The sequence below is a fragment of the Saccostrea cucullata genome, unplaced genomic scaffold (assembly GCF_032062105.1).
Source record: "Saccostrea cucullata isolate Sc308-1 unplaced genomic scaffold, CSIRO_AGI_Scuc_v1 ctg7536, whole genome shotgun sequence".
In the NCBI taxonomy this organism is placed as follows: Eukaryota; Metazoa; Mollusca; class Bivalvia; order Ostreida; family Ostreidae; genus Saccostrea; species Saccostrea cuccullata.
In genome coordinates this window covers 5131-30582 of record NW_026927237.1, presented here as the reverse complement: position 1 = coordinate 30582, position 25452 = coordinate 5131, and the positions used below count along the sequence as shown (strand labels likewise).

Below are 25452 nucleotides of genomic sequence, written 5' to 3'. Positions count from 1 at the left end.
GGTGGATAGAGAATGGGTGCATCCTTTTTGTCATATCTTATATGTTTAAAATCTAAAGTACACGATATCTTAGGTATTTAATACTTATACAATGTATCATTGTTCAAATATTCAACTATTTTTCAAAGTGCTAACTCGAGGTCTATGATAGCAAATTGCTTAATTAAAAATACATATCTCTTCAAACTTGCTTTCACTGGGCAAGATGACAAGTATCATTTTTAATCATCAGCCTTTCTTCACTAAAACGAATAATCCAATCATTAATTGAATTTATAGGAACTCATTTATCTCAATAAACTGTGTACAAATTATAATTTGATACTGTAGAGGGATTTCTAAGATATACAATACCATTGACATAGTTCAGATAACTGTTTGCTTTTAAAACAAGCACATACATTAATCTAATTTTTTGAATACTTAATCGGTACCACATGTCTTTTTTACAATATTATACACAGTTTCAGTATGACATGTGCCCTTATTTGGAAGACTGTAAACGTCATCTGTATAATTGAGTACTGTATGATCATACATATTGTTTACATCCTGATCAATCTGTGCTGCTCCGTACTCGCCCTCGGTTCCCCCTGTATGATCATATGTATCCTCACACTGAATCTGTTGTGTACCGTATTGATCGTCTGCCATGTGACTGTAAGTGTCTTCCTGTACTAGTGCCGCATCATTGGTATTCCTACTGAGATGATCGTAGTCCTCTTCCGGTATTTCAACTTTATCGTTAACATTTTTAGTTGACTCTGGTCGTGATCTAAGTATAACAGGTTTTTCATTAACATATATTTCGTTCAAGTCTAGCTCCTCTGTATTTTCATGGTCAGTTATTTGCTTGGTGCTATGTTTTTCGGAGTTGATTCTTGTTGAAGGTTTATTTTGTATAATGAGGATGTCGTCCGAGTTCATGTACATAAAGTTTACTTGTTCTTTTGTTGAAGAGTTGTATTGTTGTTCATATTGTACTTTCACTGCTAATTTCCTATCAAATAAAAAAAACTTATAAGACATTGTGTCAGATTGAAAGGGAAATTTAAAGATGATATACTTAAGTTATTATTCAGAAGAATGTACATTTTTTGATTTATTTAATGGTTAAAATAATTGAAATAATATTATTTTATACGCAACAAAATCATTTAACTTCTTTAAGAAAGTTGCTTATTTTTACCTCAAGTAATGTGAAGACATTATTTAAATACATGTTAACTTATATATAGAAATATAAAACAAAAACTCTGTGAGCTAATGCTTAATAGTGCATATTGAAATTACAAACAGTATAAAAGCTCTAAAGACCATTAGGCAATAATACAAAAATGGAGCAAAGCAAACACGGACCTCCAACACATCAGAGGTGGGATCAGATGCCATGACGAATTACATGTATATTCCCGCTCCCATGTGAATAGACGTTTTCATGTGCATATACACAAGTTAAATTGCCTAAACAAAGAAAGTGCTAATATTTCCAGCATCTGCAATGAGTAGTTGCTTAGTAAACTAAGACAGACATAGGTATGGACAAACGGATTGCTTAACAATGAGTTGACGTTGAATTCGAAAAATATTGAATCCAACCATATCACGGGCTCTTGCGGAGGTGTAATTAATTAAAACCTGGACGTGTCATTTGACAAGATTAATTCTTGACGGTTGATTTTATAAGCAAAAGATATCTTACAATGAACAATTAAATTATTCCAAATCATTTATCCACATGTAGGCCGTAGATTTAATCATGTTTTTTCTTGAGCGACATAATTAAAGAATTTTGTATTATTTTTATGTACAATCTGCATATTGAGAGTATCTTTAAAGACTAAATTGTGCAATAAATCAAATCATAATCTGCAAGTTGAATAGTTACATATTCTCATCTACTAGGATCTAATTAGTGTAGATTATACTAGATAGTTTGAGTATAGCAAATTACAATTCTGAAGTTGTATCCGAAAACAACTTAAATATATAATGACCAGGATAATGATAAAATAACTTACCGTTTGTATAACATGAATACGACTAATGCACATATTATCAAAACCAAGACAAAAGAAATCACAGCAACTAATGTAAAGGTAAGGGTATCTACAAGATTATAAATAAAAGTTTGAAGACAATTATAAGATCATAAATTACACTTCTTCAATATTGTCAAAGAGATTTTTATAATAATAAATTATTCACGACTATTTTTACTACTTTACGTGGATATGTCTAGAAATTCATCTTACCATTAGTGAGAGCAGTTTCTCTTTTATTGATATCAGGTATGTCGTTACCAACTTCTGAATACACAAGACACTTTTCATACTGCTCTGGTGAGTTTCGTCCTACTTAGATAGAGAAAAATCAACGTTTAAGGGTTGAAAATGAATTTTATTCAAGAATGGGGCAGAGGTTTTGCCATTTCACCAGTATAAAGTCCAATAAAACAATTTTTGCTTTTAAGTGAAATAAATTTCATATCCACCCACAATATATGGAGTTTTCTAAATTTTCCTATAGTCCCTTTTTGTAACGCAGTAGCAAATGGAGGAGTTTCACTCTATCTATTGCAGCATTTTTGATAACGCTGTTACCAAAAGTTACTTTTTTAGATGAATTAGCTACTAGGTTTCATTACTGAGGATGTGATAATGCAAAAGATAATATTTTCAAACATTAAAAAAAGATATACGATTACACAAACCTTAGCTTCTCTCAAATGATCAAACAAATATCTTCTTTATATTCAAATTATGAAAAGTCCTGCCAAATTTTCAGTTTTTGATGAATCATTCTGTGTTGTTATTTTAAGTACAAATGTAAGGTAAAATTACTATGAAAAAATTACATTTATTAGAATGAAGGATTTACAACTTACTCTCACAAACAAAAGTCCTAGTTTTATTTTTGTTAAACGTTTCCCAAAAGTAGGAATACATGCCATATTTGTACTCAAATGACATCAGGGCATTGGGGATTCTCCTTAGAGCTGAAAAATGAATCATTCAATTAGTTTTCCAAACAAAGTCTTTCATATTTTACTATGATAACAAATATATTTAAATTAATTTAATTTAAAACTTTTGAAAAAAAAAAATAAACCTACGAATCAAAAATATTTATATATATATTGTTTTATCAATAGCCTTTTTATAATCAAAATTGATGTATTTCTAAATTTATAATTAATATATGACAAATATTTCAGGTAGACAGAAAAACACGTAGAAACAGAGTACGTTTTCCTTCAGTTAACTTAAGGTGACAATATTTATTGGGTTCATTTATCCTGTGACGTACCACTTAGGTCTGAACCTTTTCTCTGTGTCCGAATGATACCAGTCCACCTCTCCCGATCGTTATAAATACAGTTTGTGCTGGTTAACTTGCCAATACCGGAGTAAGAACCCAAATTTCTAAGGCATTTCTCATTAAAGTTCCTCCATGTATTTTTGAATTCTAATTAAAAATTTAATCTAAAAGTCATTGATTCTATGAAGAAATATAAAAACAAAACAAATGAAATTTCAAGAGATGAAAACGACCCAATTAAAAAATTTTTTTGTGATTTTTAAAACATATTATACATGTCAATTGTCATTGTTAATTGAGATTTGTGTCTCTCACCGTTTTGATTAATTTTTATCCGGATGTCATCTATAGCAATATCTGCTGTATTCCTAAAAGGTACATTTGCTTCGATGCAAAGCTAAAAAAGAATTAATCCGTCATTATAATCTACAATATATAATAAATTAAATCAATATCAATATCATAGAAATAATTTGGATCGATATACGTTACCTTAAAAGTTAAATAATGCACATTAAATGGTGTGAGTGAAATTAAACACATGTGTGTATTGTAAATTCATGAATGTTTGAGAAACTAAAGGCACAAAACCAGACACTCAAGTAGAATTATTAAAATAAATGAATAAGCTTAATAATCTAAAGGATCTTTAAGATTAATTGCTTATAAAGAAAAGTTTTAATCAGCCAAGTGGACTGACAGAGAAACTAAAATTATAATAAACAGTTTCCTCCATAATTAAACTTTCAAAATGTACACTTTGAAAAGGCTTCATCAATTTTTAGAGAAAGGCCTTGTGGCAATTTTTCATTAGGTCTTTCCAGCTTTCTCTGGAAAGACCTATTGATTTTCTTCTGTTTTTTTTTTTCTTTTTTATTATTTTTCCGCCGTGTGATTTTGAGTTTCAAGATTTATCGAAAAGATTTTTAGTCGACAAGAATGTACTCCGTAAAAGATTTTAGCAGTTGACCCTGCGTATATGAGCTTTGACCCCTTTCGGAGTTACGACCCCTTTTGCAATAAAAGCTTGTTATCGCTACTCCTCCAAAACCATAAACCGCAGAGATTCCAAACCTTTATTAATGTTTACGACTGATTTAGTAGACTCTCCAATCAAACATTGTGAAAGGATTCGTAAACTCCTATATTGAATTATTGCCCCTGAATGTTTGCAACGTTTACGAATATCAAGATCTTTTCTTAAATGACAAGGCGTAGAGACATGGGACCAACTGCAAAAGATTTCTTGACCTTTGACCTTAAAATCTAGGTCAAGGTCAAAGGTCAAGGTCATTCAAAATATGTAAAATTAAGCATTTTTAATAGCTCTTTTGTTCTTAACCAAATTCTAAACATCTTTGTATTTTTAGTATGTACTCTTAAACCCATTTCAGAGATTCCATGCTTGTCCCCTAAGACTGAACCCTCTAAAAGTTAGTGCCCCTTTCAGTGTAAACCCTTGTTATCGCTACTCCTCCGAAACCGTAAACCGTAGAGGTACAAAACCTTCAACAATGTCTGCGACTAATTTAGTACACTTCTCATTCTATTAGTGCGAAAGAATTCGTAAACCGTTTTAAGTAGTTATTGCCCCTGCAAGTTTATGATGTTTACGAAGAAGTAAAAACTTCTTAATGACAAGTCGTAAAGACATGGGTCCAACTGCATCAGATCTTTTTACCTTTGACCTTGAAGATTAGGTGAAGGTCAAAGGTCAAGGTCATTGGGAAGTATCAAAATTGCTTATTTACGGGTTTTTAATAAAATGACCTTGACCTTTGACCTTGATACTTGACCTTGACCTTGATACTTGACCTTGACCTTAGACCTTGACCTTTTCTCAAAAGTTAAAAAGGTATACATGTATTCATAACCTGTACCTAGATTCAGCTTCAAGTGTAAAACTCAAGTCTGTAAGTGGGTTTTTCTTTTTTGATGACCTTGACCTTTGACCTTGATGAATGACCTTGACCTTTGACCCCATTGACCCAAAGGTCACAATCAAGCTTAAGGTCTTGGAGGTATTTACAACTCTCTCTTAAACAAATGCTTATACCCCCCCCCCTTCTTTCTCAAAAAAAAAAAAAATCAATAGTGACGTAAACAAATTTTGTACAGCTTAAAGGAGATCACACATCGACATGAAATTCAGATTAAAATGTAGAAGACACTTCATAGAAAGTGTCCTGAGAGTTTTACGGTGAGTCTCTCAAGTATGATGAAATTCTATTCAATATCGGCGAAAACTACATTTTTTTTTTGTCTAAAATTTAAGTGCTGATGAGCATAAAAATTAATTAAAGCTTGCCTTGGCTATTTCTTCAATTTTTGTTAATAGCATTTGATTCTCCTGCTCTAATACGACATTTTAATACCAAGTATTCTTGCTCTCTTTAGAATGTGGAATTTATTTGAAATTTATTTAGATTTAACAGTTTAATATTAATCGGATGAATCTCGAAAATAGGGATTTTTCCTATCAAATAAATTTCCACGCTCTCGCTGACACCGTTTTCTTCATGAAATGCATGTTTCAAGTTTAATTTATGCTCATAACTATTAATTCAATCCAAATAGAGATGATTATTTAATCTAACCTATGAGTTCACCATATCTGTCAAAACATACGCGCCTATATTTTCACAAATTGTAAACACAGTGCCGACACGGAAGTTCGAATGTATCTTAAGCTCTGTATGATTAACTCAATCTATTCAAACTATAAACAAACTCGAATGTTTTTTTTTTTTTACAGGAAATCTCCATTTTCAATATCCACCAATCGTTTTTCTTAGAACTATTCATTATTCCTCCCTATGTTCCATCACAAACAAATAAATACACGTGTTTCTGTACTATTTAAAACTTCACGCGTTTCTATTTTTATTTAAATCCACGTGTTTTCATTTCTTTTTTTTTTCTACACTGTTAGTTTACGGAAAACAACTTCATCGGAGCCTGTGGCGTAGTGCATAGAGCGTTCGCCTTGCAATCTGAGGGTCCACAGTTCGAATCCTGCTGGCAGCACTTTTTAATTTTTTTTTTTTTTTTTTTAATTGGCGTTTTTCTTCTTTTTTTCAACCCAAATGACACGGAAACACTTAAAAAGCTGGAAAGACCTCTTATTGTTCTGTGAACAATAAGTCTCCTAGTGTTTATTAGGTCTTTCCAGCTTTCTCTGGAAAGACCTATTGATTTTCTTCTGTTTTTTTTTTCTTTTTTATTATTTTTCCGCCGTGTGATTTTGAGTTTCAAGATTTATCGAAAAGATTTTTAGTCGACAAGAATGTACTCCGTAAAAGATTTTAGCAGTTGACCCTGCGTATATGAGCTTTGACCCCTTTCGGAGTTACAACCCCTTTTGCAATAAAAGCTTGTTATCGCTACTCCTCCAAAACCATAAACCGCAGAGATTCCAAACCTTTATTAATGTTTATGACTGATTTAGTAGACTCTCCAATCAAACATTGCGAAAGGATTCGTAAACTCCTATATTGAATTATTGCCCCTGAATGTTTGCAACGTTTACGAATATCAAGATCTTTTCTTAAATGACAAGGCGTAGAGACATGGGACCAACTGCAAAAGATTTCTTGACCTTTGACCTTAAAATCTAGGTCAAGGTCAAAGGTCAAGGTCATTCAAAATATGTAAAATTAAGCATTTTTAATAGCTCTTTTGTTCTTAACCAAATTCTAAACATCTTTGTATTTTTAGTATGTACTCTTAAACCCATTTCAGAGATTCCATGCTTGTCCCCTAAGACTGAACCCTCTAAAAGTTAGTGCCCCTTTCAGTGTAAACCCTTGTTATCGCTACTCCTCCGAAACCGTAAACCGTAGAGGTACAAAACCTTCAACAATGTCTGCGACTAATTTAGTACACTTCTCATTCTATTAGTGCGAAAGAATTCGTAAACCGTTTTAAGTAGTTATTGCCCCTGCAAGTTTATGATGTTTACGAAGAAGTAAAAACTTCTTAATGACAAGTCGTAAAGACATGGGTCCAACTGCATCAGATCTTTTTACCTTTGACCTTGAAGATTAGGTCAAGATCAAAGGTCAAGGTCATTGGGAAGTATCAAAATTGCTTATTTACGGGTTTTTAATAAAATGACCTTGACCCTTGACCTTGATACTTGACCTTGACCTTAGACCTTGACCTTTTCTCAAAAGTTAAAAAGGTATACATGTATTCATAACCTGTACCTAGATTCAGCTTCAAGTGTAAAACTCAAGTCTGTAAGTGGGTTTTTCTTTTTTGATGACCTTGACCTTTGACCTTGATGAATGACCTTGACCTTTGACCCCGTTGACCCAAAGGTCACAATCAAGCTTAAGGTCTTGGAGGTATTTACAACTCTCTCTTAAACAAATGCTTATACCCCCCCCCCCTTCTTTCTCAAAAAAAAAAAAAAAAAATCAATAGTGACGTAAACAAATTTTGTACAGCTTAAAGGAGATCACACATCGACATGAAATTCAGATTAAAATGTAGAAGACACTTCATAGAAAGTGTCCTGAGAGTTTTACGGTGAGTCTCTCAAGTATGATGAAATTCTATTCAATATCGGCGAAAACTACATTTTTTTTTTGTCTAAAATTTAAGTGCTGATGAGCATAAAAATTAATTAAAGCTTGCCTTGGCTATTTCTTCAATTTTTGTTAATAGCATTTGATTCTCCTGCTCTAATACGACATTTTAATACCAAGTATTCTTGCTCTCTTTAGAATGTGGAATTTATTTGAAATTTATTTAGATTTAACAGTTTAATATTAATCGGATGAATCTCGAAAATAGGGATTTTTCCTATCAAATAAATTTCCACGCTCTCGCTGACACCGTTTTCTTCATGAAATGCATGTTTCAAGTTTAATTTATGCTCATAACTATTAATTCAATCCAAATAGAGATGATTATTTAATCTAACCTATGAGTTCACCATATCTGTCAAAACATACGCGCCTATATTTTCACAAATTGTAAACACAGTGCCGACACGGAAGTTCGAATGTATCTTAAGCTCTGTATGATTAACTCAATCTATTCAAACTATAAACAAACTCGAATGTTTTTTTTTTTTACAGGAAATCTCCATTTTCAATATCCACCAATCGTTTTTCTTAGAACTATTCATTATTCCTCCCTATGTTCCATCACAAACAAATAAATACACGTGTTTCTGTACTATTTAAAACTTCACGCGTTTCTATTTTTATTTAAATCCACGTGTTTTCATTTCTTTTTTTTTTTCTACACTGTTAGTTTACGGAAATCAACTTTATCGGAGCCTGTGGCGTAGTGCATAGAGCGTTCGCCTTGCAATCTGAGGGTCCACAGTTCGAATCCTGCTGGCAGCACTTTTTAATTTTTTTTTTTTTTTTTTTTTTTTAATTGGCGTTTTTCTTCTTTTTTTCAACCCAAATGACACGGAAACACTTAAAAAGCTGGAAAGACCTCTTATTGTTCTGTGAACAATAAGTCTCCTAGTGTTTATTAGGTCTTTCCAGCTTTCTCTGGAAAGACCTATTGATTTTCTTCTGTTTTTTTTTTTCTTTTTTATTATTTTTCCGCCGTGTGATTTTGAGTTTCAAGATTTATCGAAAAGATTTTTAGTCGACAAGAATGTACTCCGTAAAAGATTTTAGCAGTTGACCCTGCGTATATGAGCTTTGACCCCTTTCGGAGTTACGACCCCTTTTGCAATAAAAGCTTGTTATCGCTACTCCTCCAAAACCATAAACCGCAGAGATTCCAAACCTTTATTAATGTTTACGACTGATTTAGTAGACTCTCCAATCAAACATTGTGAAAGGATTCGTAAACTCCTATATTGAATTATTGCCCCTGAATGTTTGCAACGTTTACGAATATCAAGATCTTTTCTTAAATGACAAGGCGTAGAGACATGGGACCAACTGCAAAAGATTTCTTGACCTTTGACCTTAAAATCTAGGTCAAGGTCAAAGGTCAAGGTCATTCAAAATATGTAAAATTAAGCATTTTTAATAGCTCTTTTGTTCTTAACCAAATTCTAAACATCTTTGTATTTTTAGTATGTACTCTTAAACCCATTTCAGAGATTCCATGCTTGTCCCCTAAGACTGAACCCTCTAAAAGTTAGTGCCCCTTTCAGTGTAAACCCTTGTTATCGCTACTCCTCCGAAACCGTAAACCGTAGAGGTACAAAACCTTCAACAATGTCTGCGACTAATTTAGTACACTTCTCATTCTATTAGTGCGAAAGAATTCGTAAACCGTTTTAAGTAGTTATTGCCCCTGCAAGTTTATGATGTTTACGAAGAAGTAAAAACTTCTTAATGACAAGTCGTAAAGACATGGGTCCAACTGCATCAGATCTTTTTACCTTTGACCTTGAAGATTAGGTGAAGGTCAAAGGTCAAGGTCATTGGGAAGTATCAAAATTGCTTATTTACGGGTTTTTAATAAAATGACCTTGACCTTTGACCTTGATACTTGACCTTGACCTTGATACTTGACCTTGACCTTAGACCTTGACCTTTTCTCAAAAGTTAAAAAGGTATACATGTATTCATAACCTGTACCTAGATTCAGCTTCAAGTGTAAAACTCAAGTCTGTAAGTGGGTTTTTCTTTTTTGATGACCTTGACCTTTGACCTTGATGAATGACCTTGACCTTTGACCCCATTGACCCAAAGGTCACAATCAAGCTTAAGGTCTTGGAGGTATTTACAACTCTCTCTTAAACAAATGCTTATACCCCCCCCCCCCCTTCTTTCTCAAAAAAAAAAAAAAAATCAATAGTGACGTAAACAAATTTTGTACAGCTTAAAGGAGATCACACATCGACATGAAATTCAGATTAAAATGTAGAAGACACTTCATAGAAAGTGTCCTGAGAGTTTTACGGTGAGTCTCTCAAGTATGATGAAATTCTATTCAATATCGGCGAAAACTACATTTTTTTTTTGTCTAAAATTTAAGTGCTGATGAGCATAAAAATTAATTAAAGCTTGCCTTGGCTATTTCTTCAATTTTTGTTAATAGCATTTGATTCTCCTGCTCTAATACGACATTTTAATACCAAGTATTCTTGCTCTCTTTAGAATGTGGAATTTATTTGAAATTTATTTAGATTTAACAGTTTAATATTAATCGGATGAATCTCGAAAATAGGGATTTTTCCTATCAAATAAATTTCCACGCTCTCGCTGACACCGTTTTCTTCATGAAATGCATGTTTCAAGTTTAATTTATGCTCATAACTATTAATTCAATCCAAATAGAGATGATTATTTAATCTAACCTATGAGTTCACCATATCTGTCAAAACATACGCGCCTATATTTTCACAAATTGTAAACACAGTGCCGACACGGAAGTTCGAATGTATCTTAAGCTCTGTATGATTAACTCAATCTATTCAAACTATAAACAAACTCGAATGTTTTTTTTTTTTACAGGAAATCTCCATTTTCAATATCCACCAATCGTTTTTCTTAGAACTATTCATTATTCCTCCCTATGTTCCATCACAAACAAATAAATACACGTGTTTCTGTACTATTTAAAACTTCACGCGTTTCTATTTTTATTTAAATCCACGTGTTTTCATTTCTTTTTTTTTTCTACACTGTTAGTTTACGGAAATCAACTTCATCGGAGCCTGTGGCGTAGTGCATAGAGCGTTCGCCTTGCAATCTGAGGGTCCACAGTTCGAATCCTGCTGGCAGCACTTTTTAATTTTTTTTTTTTTTTTTTTTAATTGGCGTTTTTCTTCTTTTTTTCAACCCAAATGACACGGAAACACTTAAAAAGCTGGAAAGACCTCTTATTGTTCTGTGAGCAATAAGTCTCCTAGTGTTTATTAGGTCTTTCCAGCTTTCTCTGGAAAGACCTATTGATTTTCTTCTGTTTTTTTTTTTCTTTTTTATTATTTTTCCGCCGTGTGATTTTGAGTTTCAAGATTTATCGAAAAGATTTTTAGTCGACAAGAATGTACTCCGTAAAAGATTTTAGCAGTTGACCCTGCGTATATGAGCTTTGACCCCTTTCGGAGTTACGACCCCTTTTGCAATAAAAGCTTGTTATCGCTACTCCTCCAAAACCATAAACCGCAGAGATTCCAAACCTTTATTAATGTTTACGACTGATTTAGTAGACTCTCCAATCAAACATTGTGAAAGGATTCGTAAACTCCTATATTGAATTATTGCCCCTGAATGTTTGCAACGTTTACGAATATCAAGATCTTTTCTTAAATGACAAGGCGTAGAGACATGGGACCAACTGCAAAAGATTTCTTGACCTTTGACCTTAAAATCTAGGTCAAGGTCAAAGGTCAAGGTCATTCAAAATATGTAAAATTAAGCATTTTTAATAGCTCTTTTGTTCTTAACCAAATTCTAAACATCTTTGTATTTTTAGTATGTACTCTTAAACCCATTTCAGAGATTCCATGCTTGTCCCCTAAGACTGAACCCTCTAAAAGTTAGTGCCCCTTTCAGTGTAAACCCTTGTTATCGCTACTCCTCCGAAACCGTAAACCGTAGAGGTACAAAACCTTCAACAATGTCTGCGACTAATTTAGTACACTTCTCATTCTATTAGTGCGAAAGAATTCGTAAACCGTTTTAAGTAGTTATTGCCCCTGCAAGTTTATGATGTTTACGAAGAAGTAAAAACTTCTTAATGACAAGTCGTAAAGACATGGGTCCAACTGCATCAGATCTTTTTACCTTTGACCTTGAAGATTAGGTCAAGGTCAAAGGTCAAGGTCATTGGGAAGTATCAAAATTGCTTATTTACGGGTTTTTAATAAAATGACCTTGACCCTTGACCTTGATACTTGACCTTGACCTTAGACCTTGACCTTTTCTCAAAAGTTAAAAAGGTATACATGTATTCATAACCTGTACCTAGATTCAGCTTCAAGTGTAAAACTCAAGTCTGTAAGTGGGTTTTTCTTTTTTGATGACCTTGACCTTTGACCTTGATGAATGACCTTGACCTTTGACCCCATTGACCCAAAGGTCACAATCAAGCTTAAGGTCTTGGAGGTATTTACAACTCTCTCTTAAACAAATGCTTATACCCCCCCCCCCTTCTTTCTCAAAAAAAAAAAAAAAAATCAATAGTGACGTAAACAAATTTTGTACAGCTTAAAGGAGATCACACATCGACATGAAATTCAGATTAAAATGTAGAAGACACTTCAAAGAAAGTGTCCTGAGAGTTTTACGGTGAGTCTCTTAAGTATGATGAAATTCTATTCAATATCGGCGAAAACTACATTTTTTTTTTGTCTAAAATTTAAGTGCTGATGAGCATAAAAATTAATTAAAGCTTGCCTTGGCTATTTCTTCAATTTTTGTTAACAGCATTTGATTCTCCTGCTCTAATACAACATTTTAATACCAAGTATTCTTGCTCTCTTTAGAATGTGGAATTTATTTGAAATTTATTTAGATTTAATATTAATCGGATGAATCTCGAAAATAGGGATTTTTCCTATCAAATAAATTTCCACGCTCTCGCTGACACCGTTTTCTTCATGAAATGCATGTTTCAAGTTTAATTTATGCTCATAACTATTAATTCAATCCAAATAGAGATGATTATTTAATCTAACCTATGAGTTCACCATATCTGTCAAAACATACGCGCCTATATTTTCACAAATTGTAAACACAGTGCCGACACGGAAGTTCGAATGTATCTTAAGCTCTGTATGATTAACTCAATCTATTCAAACTATAAACAAACTCGAATGTTTTTTTTTTTTACAGGAAATCTCCATTTTCAATATCCACCAATCGTTTTTCTTAGAACTATTCATTATTCCTCCCTATGTTCCATCACAAACAAATAAATACACGTGTTTCTGTACTATTTAAAACTTCACGCGTTTCTATTTTTATTTAAATCCACGTGTTTTCATTTCTTTTTTTTTTCTACACTGTTAGTTTACGGAAATTAACTTCATCGGAGCCTGTGGCGTAGTGCATAGAGCGTTCGCCTTGCAATCTGAGGGTCCACAGTTCGAATCCTGCTGGCAGCACTTTTTAATTTTTTTTTTTTTTTTTTTTAATTGGCGTTTTTCTTCTTTTTTTCAACCCAAATGACACGGAAACACTTAAAAAGCTGGAAAGACCTCTTATTGTTCTGTGAACAATAAGTCTCCTAGTGTTTATTAGGTCTTTCCAGCTTTCTCTGGAAAGACCTATTGATTTTCTTCTGTTTTTTTTTTTCTTTTTTATTATTTTTCCGCCGTGTGATTTTGAGTTTCAAGATTTATCGAAAAGATTTTTAGTCGACAAGAATGTACTCCGTAAAAGATTTTAGCAGTTGACCCTGCGTATATGAGCTTTGACCCCTTTCGGAGTTACGACCCCTTTTGCAATAAAAGCTTGTTATCGCTACTCCTCCAAAACCATAAACCGCAGAGATTCCAAACCTTTATTAATGTTTACGACTGATTTAGTAGACTCTCCAATCAAACATTGTGAAAGGATTCGTAAACTCCTATATTGAATTATTGCCCCTGAATGTTTGCAACGTTTACGAATATCAAGATCTTTTCTTAAATGACAAGGCGTAGAGACATGGGACCAACTGCAAAAGATTTCTTGACCTTTGACCTTAAAATCTAGGTCAAGGTCAAAGGTCAAGGTCATTCAAAATATGTAAAATTAAGCATTTTTAATAGCTCTTTTGTTCTTAACCAAATTCTAAACATCTTTGTATTTTTAGTATGTACTCTTAAACCCATTTCAGAGATTCCATGCTTGTCCCCTAAGACTGAACCCTCTAAAAGTTAGTGCCCCTTTCAGTGTAAACCCTTGTTATCGCTACTCCTCCGAAACCGTAAACCGTAGAGGTACAAAACCTTCAACAATGTCTGCGACTAATTTAGTACACTTCTCATTCTATTAGTGCGAAAGAATTCGTAAACCGTTTTAAGTAGTTATTGCCCCTGCAAGTTTATGATGTTTACGAAGAAGTAAAAACTTCTTAATGACAAGTCGTAAAGACATGGGTCCAACTGCATCAGATCTTTTTACCTTTGACCTTGAAGATTAGGTGAAGGTCAAAGGTCAAGGTCATTGGGAAGTATCAAAATTGCTTATTTACGGGTTTTTAATAAAATGACCTTGACCTTTGACCTTGACCTTGATACTTGACCTTGATACTTGACCTTGACCTTAGACCTTGACCTTTTCTCAAAAGTTAAAAAGGTATACATGTATTCATAACCTGTACCTAGATTCAGCTTCAAGTGTAAAACTCAAGTCTGTAAGTGGGTTTTTCTTTTTTGATGACCTTGACCTTTGACCTTGATGAATGACCTTGACCTTTGACCCCATTGACCCAAAGGTCACAATCAAGCTTAAGGTCTTGGAGGTATTTACAACTCTCTCTTAAACAAATGCTTATACCCCCCCCCCTTCTTTCTCAAAAAAAAAAAAAATCAATAGTGACGTAAACAAATTTTGTACAGCTTAAAGGAGATCACACATCGACATGAAATTCAGATTAAAATGTAGAAGACACTTCATAGAAAGTGTCCTGAGAGTTTTACGGTGAGTCTCTCAAGTATGATGAAATTCTATTCAATATCGGCGAAAACTACATTTTTTTTTTGTCTAAAATTTAAGTGCTGATGAGCATAAAAATTAATTAAAGCTTGCCTTGGCTATTTCTTCAATTTTTGTTAATAGCATTTGATTCTCCTGCTCTAATACGACATTTTAATACCAAGTATTCTTGCTCTCTTTAGAATGTGGAATTTATTTGAAATTTATTTAGATTTAACAGTTTAATATTAATCGGATGAATCTCGAAAATAGGGATTTTTCCTATCAAATAAATTTCCACGCTCTCGCTGACACCGTTTTCTTCATGAAATGCATGTTTCAAGTTTAATTTATGCTCATAACTATTAATTCAATCCAAATAGAGATGATTATTTAATCTAACCTATGAGTTCACCATATCTGTCAAAACATACGCGCCTATATTTTCACAAATTGTAAACACAGTGCCGACACGGAAGTTCGAATGTATCTTAAGCTCTGTATGATTAACTCAATCTATTCAAACTATAAACAAACTCGAATGTTTTTTTTTTTTACAGGAAATCTCCATTTTCAATATCCACCAATCGTTTTTCTTAGAACTATTCATTATTCCTCCCTATGTTCCATCACAAACAAATAAATACACGTGTTTCTGTACTATTTAAAACTTCACGCGTTTCTATTTTTATTTAAATCCACGTGTTTTCATTTCTTTTTTTTTTTTCTACACTGTTAGTTTACGGAAATCAACTTTATCGGAGCCTGTGGCGTAGTGCATAGAGCGTTCGCCTTGCAATCTGAGGGTCCACAGTTCGAATCCTGCTGGCAGCACTTTTTAATTTTTTTTTTTTTTTTTTTTTTAATTTGCGTTTTTCTTCTTTTTTTCAACCCAAATGACACGGAAACACTTAAAAAGCTGGAAAGACCTCTTATTGTTCTGTGAACAATAAGTCTCCTAGTTAAAATATTCTTTTTCTTACCTGCCACCTTCCTTCTATTATTAATGTTAGATTTATAAAGATCCATGATTTCCCTTTATCTCCAGATCTTTGAAATATAATGAGTTCCTCTTGTGCTTCATTTCTGAGAAAAACCTTCAGAGTTTCGACGTCACGTCCATACATATTATACCACATGCTGAGTGTTATGTTGACGTCTACAAAATATTTGGGAAACTACATTGTAATTTAACATGTACAAAACTCACATAACAATCCTTAATTCAATTGACAAAATGCAAACATGGAATTACAGTTATTGTTGATCAAGAAAATATTTTTAAAAACTTTCATTTTTTTAGGTCACTTACAAGGGAAAGTAAATAAAATTAAAATATACATAATACAAAATATCCTTAAAATCATACTTTCCAAAACAAATTTTGATATCAAGCGTGCTACATCATTTCTTCCAGGTCCATGAGCTTCAATATAACTGAAATAGTTTCCTTCAATATTACTGCTAGGGCCTGTGTTAGATGTACTTGTTTGACCTTCCTGTAAAATACAGTAAACTATTTTGAAAAGATAAGCGAGTTGTTCAGTATAAGATTAAAAACATTTGAAAACCATAGCAATTTGATATCGAAGTTTATTTGTAGGACTAGGAGGAGTAAGCATTCCGTAGTAATCCACCTTGAACCCTCGACTATGATCGCGTAATCGTAAAAAATCATTGTCAAAATAAATTCAAAACAATGGAATATCAACTTGTATGATTTCTTTTAATCCAAATACGACCCATCGATTGTTATCTACACAGTGATTCCTTATCCAAAATTGTGTTCAATGTCTTTAAAAACCAGTACTTACCCTTGTAATGGTCCAGTCAAAGTCATCAGATGTGTCTTGGTCAAAGCATGTATCCACTCCTCCCTCAAAGTTACATTTCATTTCCCCTTTCATATGAAGCAGTTTTGTTGTCGATTTCTCTATTAAGAGAATATCTTTCATATTCAAAAACATACATTGTCTGGTTAGTCTTTAACGCCAAGTCGGCAATATTTCAGTCATATTTTGGTGGACAAAACACCAATTAAATCAATGCGTAAGAATATTTTCTTAGAACCTTAGATAAAGTTAGAGGTAATTTATGAACCATTAAAATTATTTATTTAACTTTGATTTTAAATATTTTTTCTCACCGCATGAGCCTGCAATCAGAGTAACATCATCTATAGCAAAAATTGACCTTCGATTCCCTGTTCTAGCTAGAAAACCAAGCTGAAATTGACATAATATGTTACTCCCCGTTCACACATAGACGCCGCTTCTACTACGATCAAAGCGTGGCCGATCGTGACAAATCGCAGGAGAAACGTCGTGAAGTCGTCATAAGCGTAGTATGATCGCAGTAGGGTCTTCATGATTGGAGAGCTCTACGCTCTTACGACGCTTATTTTGAACATGTTCAAAACAAGCGTAGCGGGATCGTGGCCAACAAGAATCGGGGTTAAGTCGTAAAACGAGCGTAGTAGAAGCGCCGTAATCGTACAAGCAGCGCGGAAGCATCGTAGAGAGATCTTCGTGATCGTAGTAAAAGCGCCGTAAGAGCGTAGGTACTTATCAAGTACGCTCCTACAACGCTCCCGCTACGTTCGTACTACGTTCTCACTACGATCTCTCTACGTTCCTGAAGATCCTACGAAGACCTATAATGACCTTACGCCGATCATATCACGACCTATCAGACAGGAGTTTGTTCTTATAGCGCTGATATTTGACCAATCGTCATCTGTAAACTACATGTAAAGGGTGACACTGTACTTGATCATTTGCAATTGAGACTTTTCACATCTTGTTACAGTTACAATTGAAAATGCCCGTAAACCATGTGGTAAAGGCCGCAAAAAAATCTACGGTTGCAAGATATATTTACATCATCGCCAAATTCGTACTAGACGTGTGATGCAATCGTAATATAGTCGGCACCACCGTAGCGACATCGTGGTACAGTCATTCAGGTCTGTGTAGCGTCGGAGTATGGTCTTCAATGTCGTAGTGGCAACGTAGCGTAAACGCAGTAAACACGGTAGCTTGTCAGCAACTGTCTGCGTAACATCGTAGTTGAAGCGTGTTAGCAGCGCGTTTGACGTAGGGATATCGTAGTACGGTCGTAACGAAGACAGAATTTGCCAAATTGCTCTATTTTGACGCCGATCGGCTGCGATCTGCCCCGATCCAAAAAATTTTCAGATCGTGGCTTGGTCGGGATTATCGCCGTAGAGTCGCAGCTCTGTGTGAACGGGGGGTTAAGAACTAGAAATATCTGTAATTTTTGAAAAGCACACTTGTTTGGATTCATTAGTATTAATCTAAAATACAAATCCCAGTTAAACACCCAATTTTATGTTAACGCCCCCAAAATCTACCTGATTCAAGATCAATAATTTACCGCCTGTCAATCATTAAAAAAACAATAGCTTCTGATTTGATTGACAGGCCAGCTACCCGTGCTACCTGATAGTCTGAGTTTGTGTCCTTTGAAAACGATTGCCTGGTCACGCGTCAAACACTTTCATGTAGCCGCCTTGTATACACGGGGGTTAAAAAAAGAATCTTGGTAAAATTTTATTTTAAAAACAATTGAGAGTAGATAAATAAAACATGACTTCATAAAATATTTGCTTTTAATCTCAACGACTATATTGTATTTTAGGCGATATGTCCTCCAAGATATCTGCTCTGTAGAATTTAGACCAGTCTGTGCACGGAAACGCTATTTGCCGATTAAAATTGGATTATGAAAAATAGGAAAAGATATTTAGCACAAACGGCACGGATAAAAAATTCCTTTATCTGATGTTTTATCTACTTATATATGAATACAATCTATACCATGTTCCGTAATAAAGTTCTGAAATGTCAGAAACAGCTGTCGAGTTTCGAGATTGTAACTTTTAGTTCGAATTTCCTAACATCTGTCAATACCCAATATTCGAAATTAAAAATGAATATATACAGCCAAAGATCAATTCTTAAAAGTATTAAAAAAAAAATATCTCGCAAACAATAAAAAATTTTAATCACACGTACGAACACCCGGAAATAGTGAATATTTTCGACACTATTGTTGATCAGAACGTAGGCAATATTCCTATCGCGGTACGGTACATTGTCACACGACAGATAGGCCTACCTATGAATGATTTTTTTTTTTGAATTTTGATATTTACACAAGTTTACCGGTAATTAAAAAAAGATATATTTACTTTGTAGGTTTACTCTGTGTTCTTTCCTTTAATTTGTCATCTTTTAAAATATAAAAACGATATTTCTTTATAATTTTTTTCTTCATAAGATATCGCTGAAATTATTTATAAATAAATTTTATATTGAAATATTTCAATTATTTCAAGTAGTTTCACTCAAATTTAGACACGAAACACGGAATGTTGACCCTGATACCAGACACAGACTTCCTGTGTAATGCTACGTGTATGTAGATTTTTGACATCTTGGGTATTGGGGGTCTCCAGGTAAATAACACCGTTACTTGGACCACTCCCCCTCCTCAGGTAACCGTACGGTAAAAAAATTGGGTCTTTAAGAAAACATTGAACATACACTTGTAAATTCATACATGGACATGCTATTTATTTATTTATTTTTTTTAAATTTGTGTTTCATAAATTTCCTGAGACACTGTGCATATTTCATATGCAGTGTATTTTATCTAATTAAATAAAACAAACAATCTTTAAAAAAATCTATTCCAAGATAAACATATTTCTGCCACTACATGGCGTAAATTTTAATGTGCAGCAATTGATAAACAACAAATAGGTCTACACATACATGTATAGTTAACAAAACAGAAAGATAACCATAATTGCTCATTTGTATGGTCTTATTCTAATTATTCAACAGAATAGACTAGATTTAAGGCATTTGCCTGAGTTTTTATTGAGAAAAAATAAAGCTTTTTACGGACCTTTGGCCTGATAGGTACATGTATATAACCATATTAATTATTGTGTTTCACAATGGAAAAAATCATGTTAAAAAAGAAAAGGTATAAAATATACATGTGTGCACATGAAATTTAATTTTTTAAAAAGTCTGCTAAATATAATATCTTACATAGCATAACTCATCATATACATGTATAATAATTTTACATAAAAAGTATTCAAAAGCTTTTCCCCCTGTAGGCCTAATTTTATTATTATAAAAGTAAATACATGTATTTTGAGACGCGGTCCCTTATTAGCTCAGAAAATTACTACTAAGTATATGATAAATAGAGAATATTACATACTAAAATCCATATCATATGTCATATCAGCCCGAGTGGCCCCATATCAGCCCGAGGGCCGGAAGACATTACACATTTTGTACTGCACGTTTTTAACAATAAAACCTCACTTGGATATCTTATCTAATTCTAAGATTTCAATATTTTATTTGAAAAAAAAACAATTGCAGACTTACTAAAAAATCATTCTCTATCTTTATGTTTTCTTCTGCGTATTTCCATTCCTCAAAATCAGAACGGGTGATATTGATATGATACTTCACTTCTTTTGTAACATTATTGTACGTCACCACGTTAAGGGCCGCAGTGGAGTCTGCGCTGTAGCTGAAGTAACGAAACCGTAGGCACCACTTCTTAGCTTAAAACCAATTTTAGTGTATAAAAAAGTATAATCATTATCAAATAAAACATATTTGACTTTAAAAACAATTTTATAGTTTAAATGACAATATTACATCAAATGTTTTTTTTTTAAATCAATCTTGCAAATTTTAAGAAAGGTTACTCTTCTACTGGTGAATATATCCCTCAGCCGATGAAGTTCGATCTGTTTTTTTTTTTTTTAGGTTAATAGTAATAACGGAATTAATATCGGCTGAATTTAAAACGTTGTTGGAATTTATACTATTTCATTATATTCTATCAGATATTTCATGAACTTAAAGGTACTGAAGTAAGGGTTATTTTTTATGCAAAGAGATAAAAAGTTTACATACCTGGAAATAATCTATTTGAACCAAGAACTGATGTATTTCCTACATTGAAAGAAGTGTCATCCACATAGGCAAAATATGATCCCTCGTAAGCTTGTTCTAGTGTATTTTCATTGTTTTTCTGTTTTCATCGTAACAAACGTTTAATATTTTGTTATTATTCTAAATAATTTTTATTAAGTTTTAAAGACAAGTTGATGAGGTAAAAGTTAAATCAAATTTCAGTTTCCATACATAAAACTACCTTATCCATGGTCCATTTAAAGTTGTCTGTTTTGTATTGCACTAAAAAGCATGAGTCGTCTGGCTCAAATGTACATGAAAAATAATCATCTGTAAGAAATTATTTTTTACGTATTTAAAAAAAAAAGACAAACTAATTTAAAGTGATAAGACAACTAAAAAAACTCTCAAATTCAGGCCGAAGATAATTCATAATGAAATCAGTAAATAAGTGTCTGCTAGTTAGTAATAATACTGAGCATAGATGCTTTATTTTCTTTGAATAAAATAGTTATTAGAATAAAATACATATATCACGAAAAAGGTACTCACTGCAAGCTACGTCATTAATTATAGGGTCATCACAGTTCCTTTCTCTGAATGTGTAGCTGTTATTGATACACTGGTAGCTTACACACAACGCGATATCTGGATTTACTTTAGAATTGGATTTCAAAGATGCTTCCAGGGCTGCAATTCATAATCTACATTGTAACTTAACTCAAACCCAAAATAAAAAGTTTATGAGTTTTTTCATCCGTATGTTGGCTGATAAGAAAGCTTAGAAGACCTGGTATATGTCCGTGTTAAGATGTATAAAGCATTATTTTTCATAATTATATGTGTTCACATGAATACCATTTGAAAGTGCTTAAGGTGTTTCCACCCTCACAATTTTAATGGTTCAAAGTAAAAAAGACCGCATTTATTTTCATTTAATATACTTTAAATTTTCAAATTATTGCAAAATGTATAGGTCACCATATTATTTAAGATGCGAATTATAAATAAAGAGAAGTGTATGTCAACATTTAAAAATCGCACATTGTTTGTAAAGAGTATTATGAAAAATATGTAAAAACTGGTTAAAATGCATAATTCTGATTCTGAACGTTCCTTAATACTTCCTACGTATAAGATACTTTAAAATTGTGAATATCAGGGAAACTATTTTACATCAGAAGTACAATAAAGCAATGCCTGAATGAAGAGACATGAGAGGGAGTTATAGCCCTTGTAAACATTTTTTTAATTTGAATAATTGAATAAATAAAGAAAATTAACATTTTTGAAATTCTTTTACTTAACAATATTTATCATTTCACCTATTGTAAAGCATTCTTCCAAAAGATATTGTTCTATTAGGTATAAATTTAAACTAATTGAAGTTTTTGCCAAAACTTAAGACATCATAGGAGGGTGGAATTACCTTAAAATCATAAGAATATATTAAATTATAAATGGCTCACCTACACTGTATATATTTACATTATTTTTCCCACCACAATACATATGTTCGTCACACGTAATATTGCAAGACTCTTGATTTTCTGCCAGTGTTAAATTGGCATTCTTTGAAAGACATGAGCATTTATTCTCCTGAAAGAAAAAAACATAAACATAATCCTCACCATTTCAGGTGTATGAAGAAAAATCGCAAAAAAGAAAAAATATACACGATATTGAATTTATATCCCTGGAAGAAGTTTCAGGTTAATTTTATTCATAAAGCAATTAGATCGTCATTCAAATTTCGAGTAAATACTATACGGTAATTAATTCAAATCAGTGTAGATTCTACGATATAATGAAAATACCCATATTGCAAATGTAGGAGAAGTTCTACAGTTATACTGACACTCCACCAATGATGTGTCGTTTAATACGAAGAAGTCCATCTCATCCAATACTTCAAAGCATCCTGAAAAAGTGAGTAGGTCTCAATAATTAATAATTAATTAATTAATGAATAATTAAATTTACTGCAATCATAAAGTAATTTTCAATTTCTTATGAATTTTAGTTTCAAAAAAATTATGTGATTACTTCAGTTATTTCTTGTTTTCACTTTGAAACTTTTGATTTGAAAAGCGAACTAAAGAAACTTAGTAACTGGCCTGATACATCTTTTTACTTCAGATGTATATTTCTATAAAGCTATCAAATACGGCAATTTTAACTGATATATACACTTTACAGTCCTACAATTTCTCTCTTCATTTGGTTTCTTTTTCTCTTTGTTTGTTTGTTTGTCTGTCCCCCCGCACAAAATGCTGCTTCAAGCGAAAATTTTTCAGTTAAAAAATTCCTTATTAACGACCAATTAACATCCTTATTTTTTTTAAGTGCAGCGATTTACCAATAAGGGATAGATATGGAGTTGTATGACTGGAGGTACTGGTCCAAATTTCTTGAGATTCATTTTTAAGGCAGCCTTGTAGCAAAGATCCAATGTCTCCATCGTCCAGGGAAGATAGCTGTCCTCCTTCTTCTACACAGAACTCCATTGCCTCATACCATGTTTTATTTTTATCGACAAAAATAAATTGCTTTTCTGAAACTAAAAAAACTCTCAGTTAAAAACATTTTAAATGCATAGCTAATGCATTTGTATTTAAAAACAATTAAAAATGAACTGGCAAATTTTTGGAAAGAAAGCCTTGATTAGAGTTGGTTCGAAAATATGGAATAAATTGATTTTGTGTTGATTTATTTTTTTATCAATAAATTTCATTTCAAATTTATCTGAATAATCTCTCTCTCTCTCTCTCTCTCTCTCTCTCTCTCTCTCTCTCTCTCTTACATATACTAACTTACCTGAATGTCCGCTGTGTGTCCCTTCGCAAAATATAATCAAAAATATTGTGTAAAACATTATTACTTTTAAAAATACCAAAAAAGGATCAACAGCCATTCACTTGGAAAAAATGTTCTTTTTACACAGTCTTTTGAAATTTAAAATGTTTTCCTTCAGTAACGTATGGGTTTTAAAGAAGCCACTTCACACTTTTCAAGTTTCCAGTCACATTAAAACAAAAAACAGAAATTAAAATCACCAGTAAATGAAAACTCTCCTGAAATATACACTTTTTCACTTAGCTACAGGTAACTTGTCAAGGGAATTCCCCTTCTCCGTTTTTTAACTTCATAAAATGAATGGTAGCGTTAATAGTTTTACAGATTAGAAACGTGACCACAGACTATTTGCAGCATTGTTTTATATGAACCTATCTATCATAGTTACTTAAAGTATGGACATCGTCGTGTTAAGAATCATCTTCCGTGCTCACGGGAAACCTGTCCTTCTTTATTAATGACAAATACATCCACGTATTAGCAATTTTAAGTTCATTCTAAAGTGTCTAAATCATTTATTATTTTTTTGTACGGAGGTATTGGGTCGAATATAATGGTTTATGGGAGTCTAGCAATATTTACAAAATATAAGTCTGAATAATCCAATAAAAAATTAAAGGGCTGAAAATAAATGTCTAGTTTCAATACACTTATACAACTTCGTATAGTTAGGATTTTTACTGAAACTCGTAAAACAGTGACACTTTTCACCAAAAAAAATCTTAGGTTTAAGATAAAATTTTGACATCTCCGTAATATTTTGTTACATATATTTTTTCACAAATATTTTACTGAATATTTTTTCTAAGTAACTTAGTGTAACAGAAATTTAAGGTTTTTTAAATGTCCTACTATAGCTTAGATAATTGTTAAGGAATGTGATATTTTTTGTCTTAGTCGTAATATTTTTTGTTGAAAGGACACCAAATTGTTTATTGTTAAGAATGGACCAGAAATATCACTTGATTCAACCAATTTGAAAAAAAAAATACTTATTTAGCTCACTTTTTTATTAATATAATTAAATATTTAACATTCATCAGCTTATCGAAGTCATGTACAATATTAACTGTATTTCAAATGCTAAATAAACTATGTTTACCGAGAAAAAAAATCACAATTGCCTTTCTAGACAGGTTAAGAAGAGGGTGACACAAAAGGGTAAAAGACCTAAAATTAACATTTATCTATTTGTTTATTTTTCTTTAAAGAATCTTGATAAACAAGGGGATAGGAGAAACTGTTCGTGTACGTACGTCCTGCACTTGAATTTCAGGATGTGACCACTCATGTAGACAGTATGACTATGGACAACAAAACCAAAATCGGTATTACAAATCAAATTTACGATACCACTGGGTGACAGGTACAAAAGACCATTGTGCAACTTAATGGAATTCTGTGTTAGTTGTTTTAGATAAGATAGATGTTTTGCAACATTAGCTTTCCTTGTCCAAGATTGAACCATTAATTCGGAGCACAATTCATGGTACAGTTATTTACAAATCGTACAAATAAACGATTGACTTTTATTGCAAAAATTAATTTTAATATCCTTTTCAATCTTTGATTAGGAAAAAAGTTTTTTTACTGGCACACTGTCACCGTAAACTGAATTAAGGTATAAATGTACTGCATAGATGGAGATGTATCAAGAAACATCTGGCATTTCAAATTAATTTCTTTCATTTTCAGTAGTGAAAGGTACAAAAGTACGAAAGCCTACAAGGGTCAAATTAGAA

At 32.6% G+C, this 25452-nt stretch overlaps 1 protein-coding gene across 1 annotated transcript; it reads right to left on the bottom strand.

Annotated features, from left to right (window-relative positions):
* Positions 1 to 423: 423 nt before the first annotated feature.
* On the bottom strand, positions 424 to 25452 carry LOC134273794 (uncharacterized). Its single transcript, XM_062756004.1, has 18 exons — positions 23672 to 25452; positions 23214 to 23408; positions 22672 to 22775; positions 22324 to 22453; positions 21407 to 21544; positions 21096 to 21184; positions 20855 to 20972; positions 20315 to 20496; positions 17026 to 17104; positions 16694 to 16812; positions 16249 to 16378; positions 15863 to 16038; positions 3637 to 3718; positions 3310 to 3468; positions 2888 to 2998; positions 2256 to 2357; positions 2022 to 2109; positions 424 to 1000 (listed from the first exon to the last, which is right to left on the bottom strand). The coding sequence occupies exons 1-18, from the start codon at positions 23766 to 23768 to the stop codon at positions 424 to 426; spliced, it is 2676 nt and encodes an 891-aa protein (XP_062611988.1). The 5' UTR covers positions 23769 to 25452.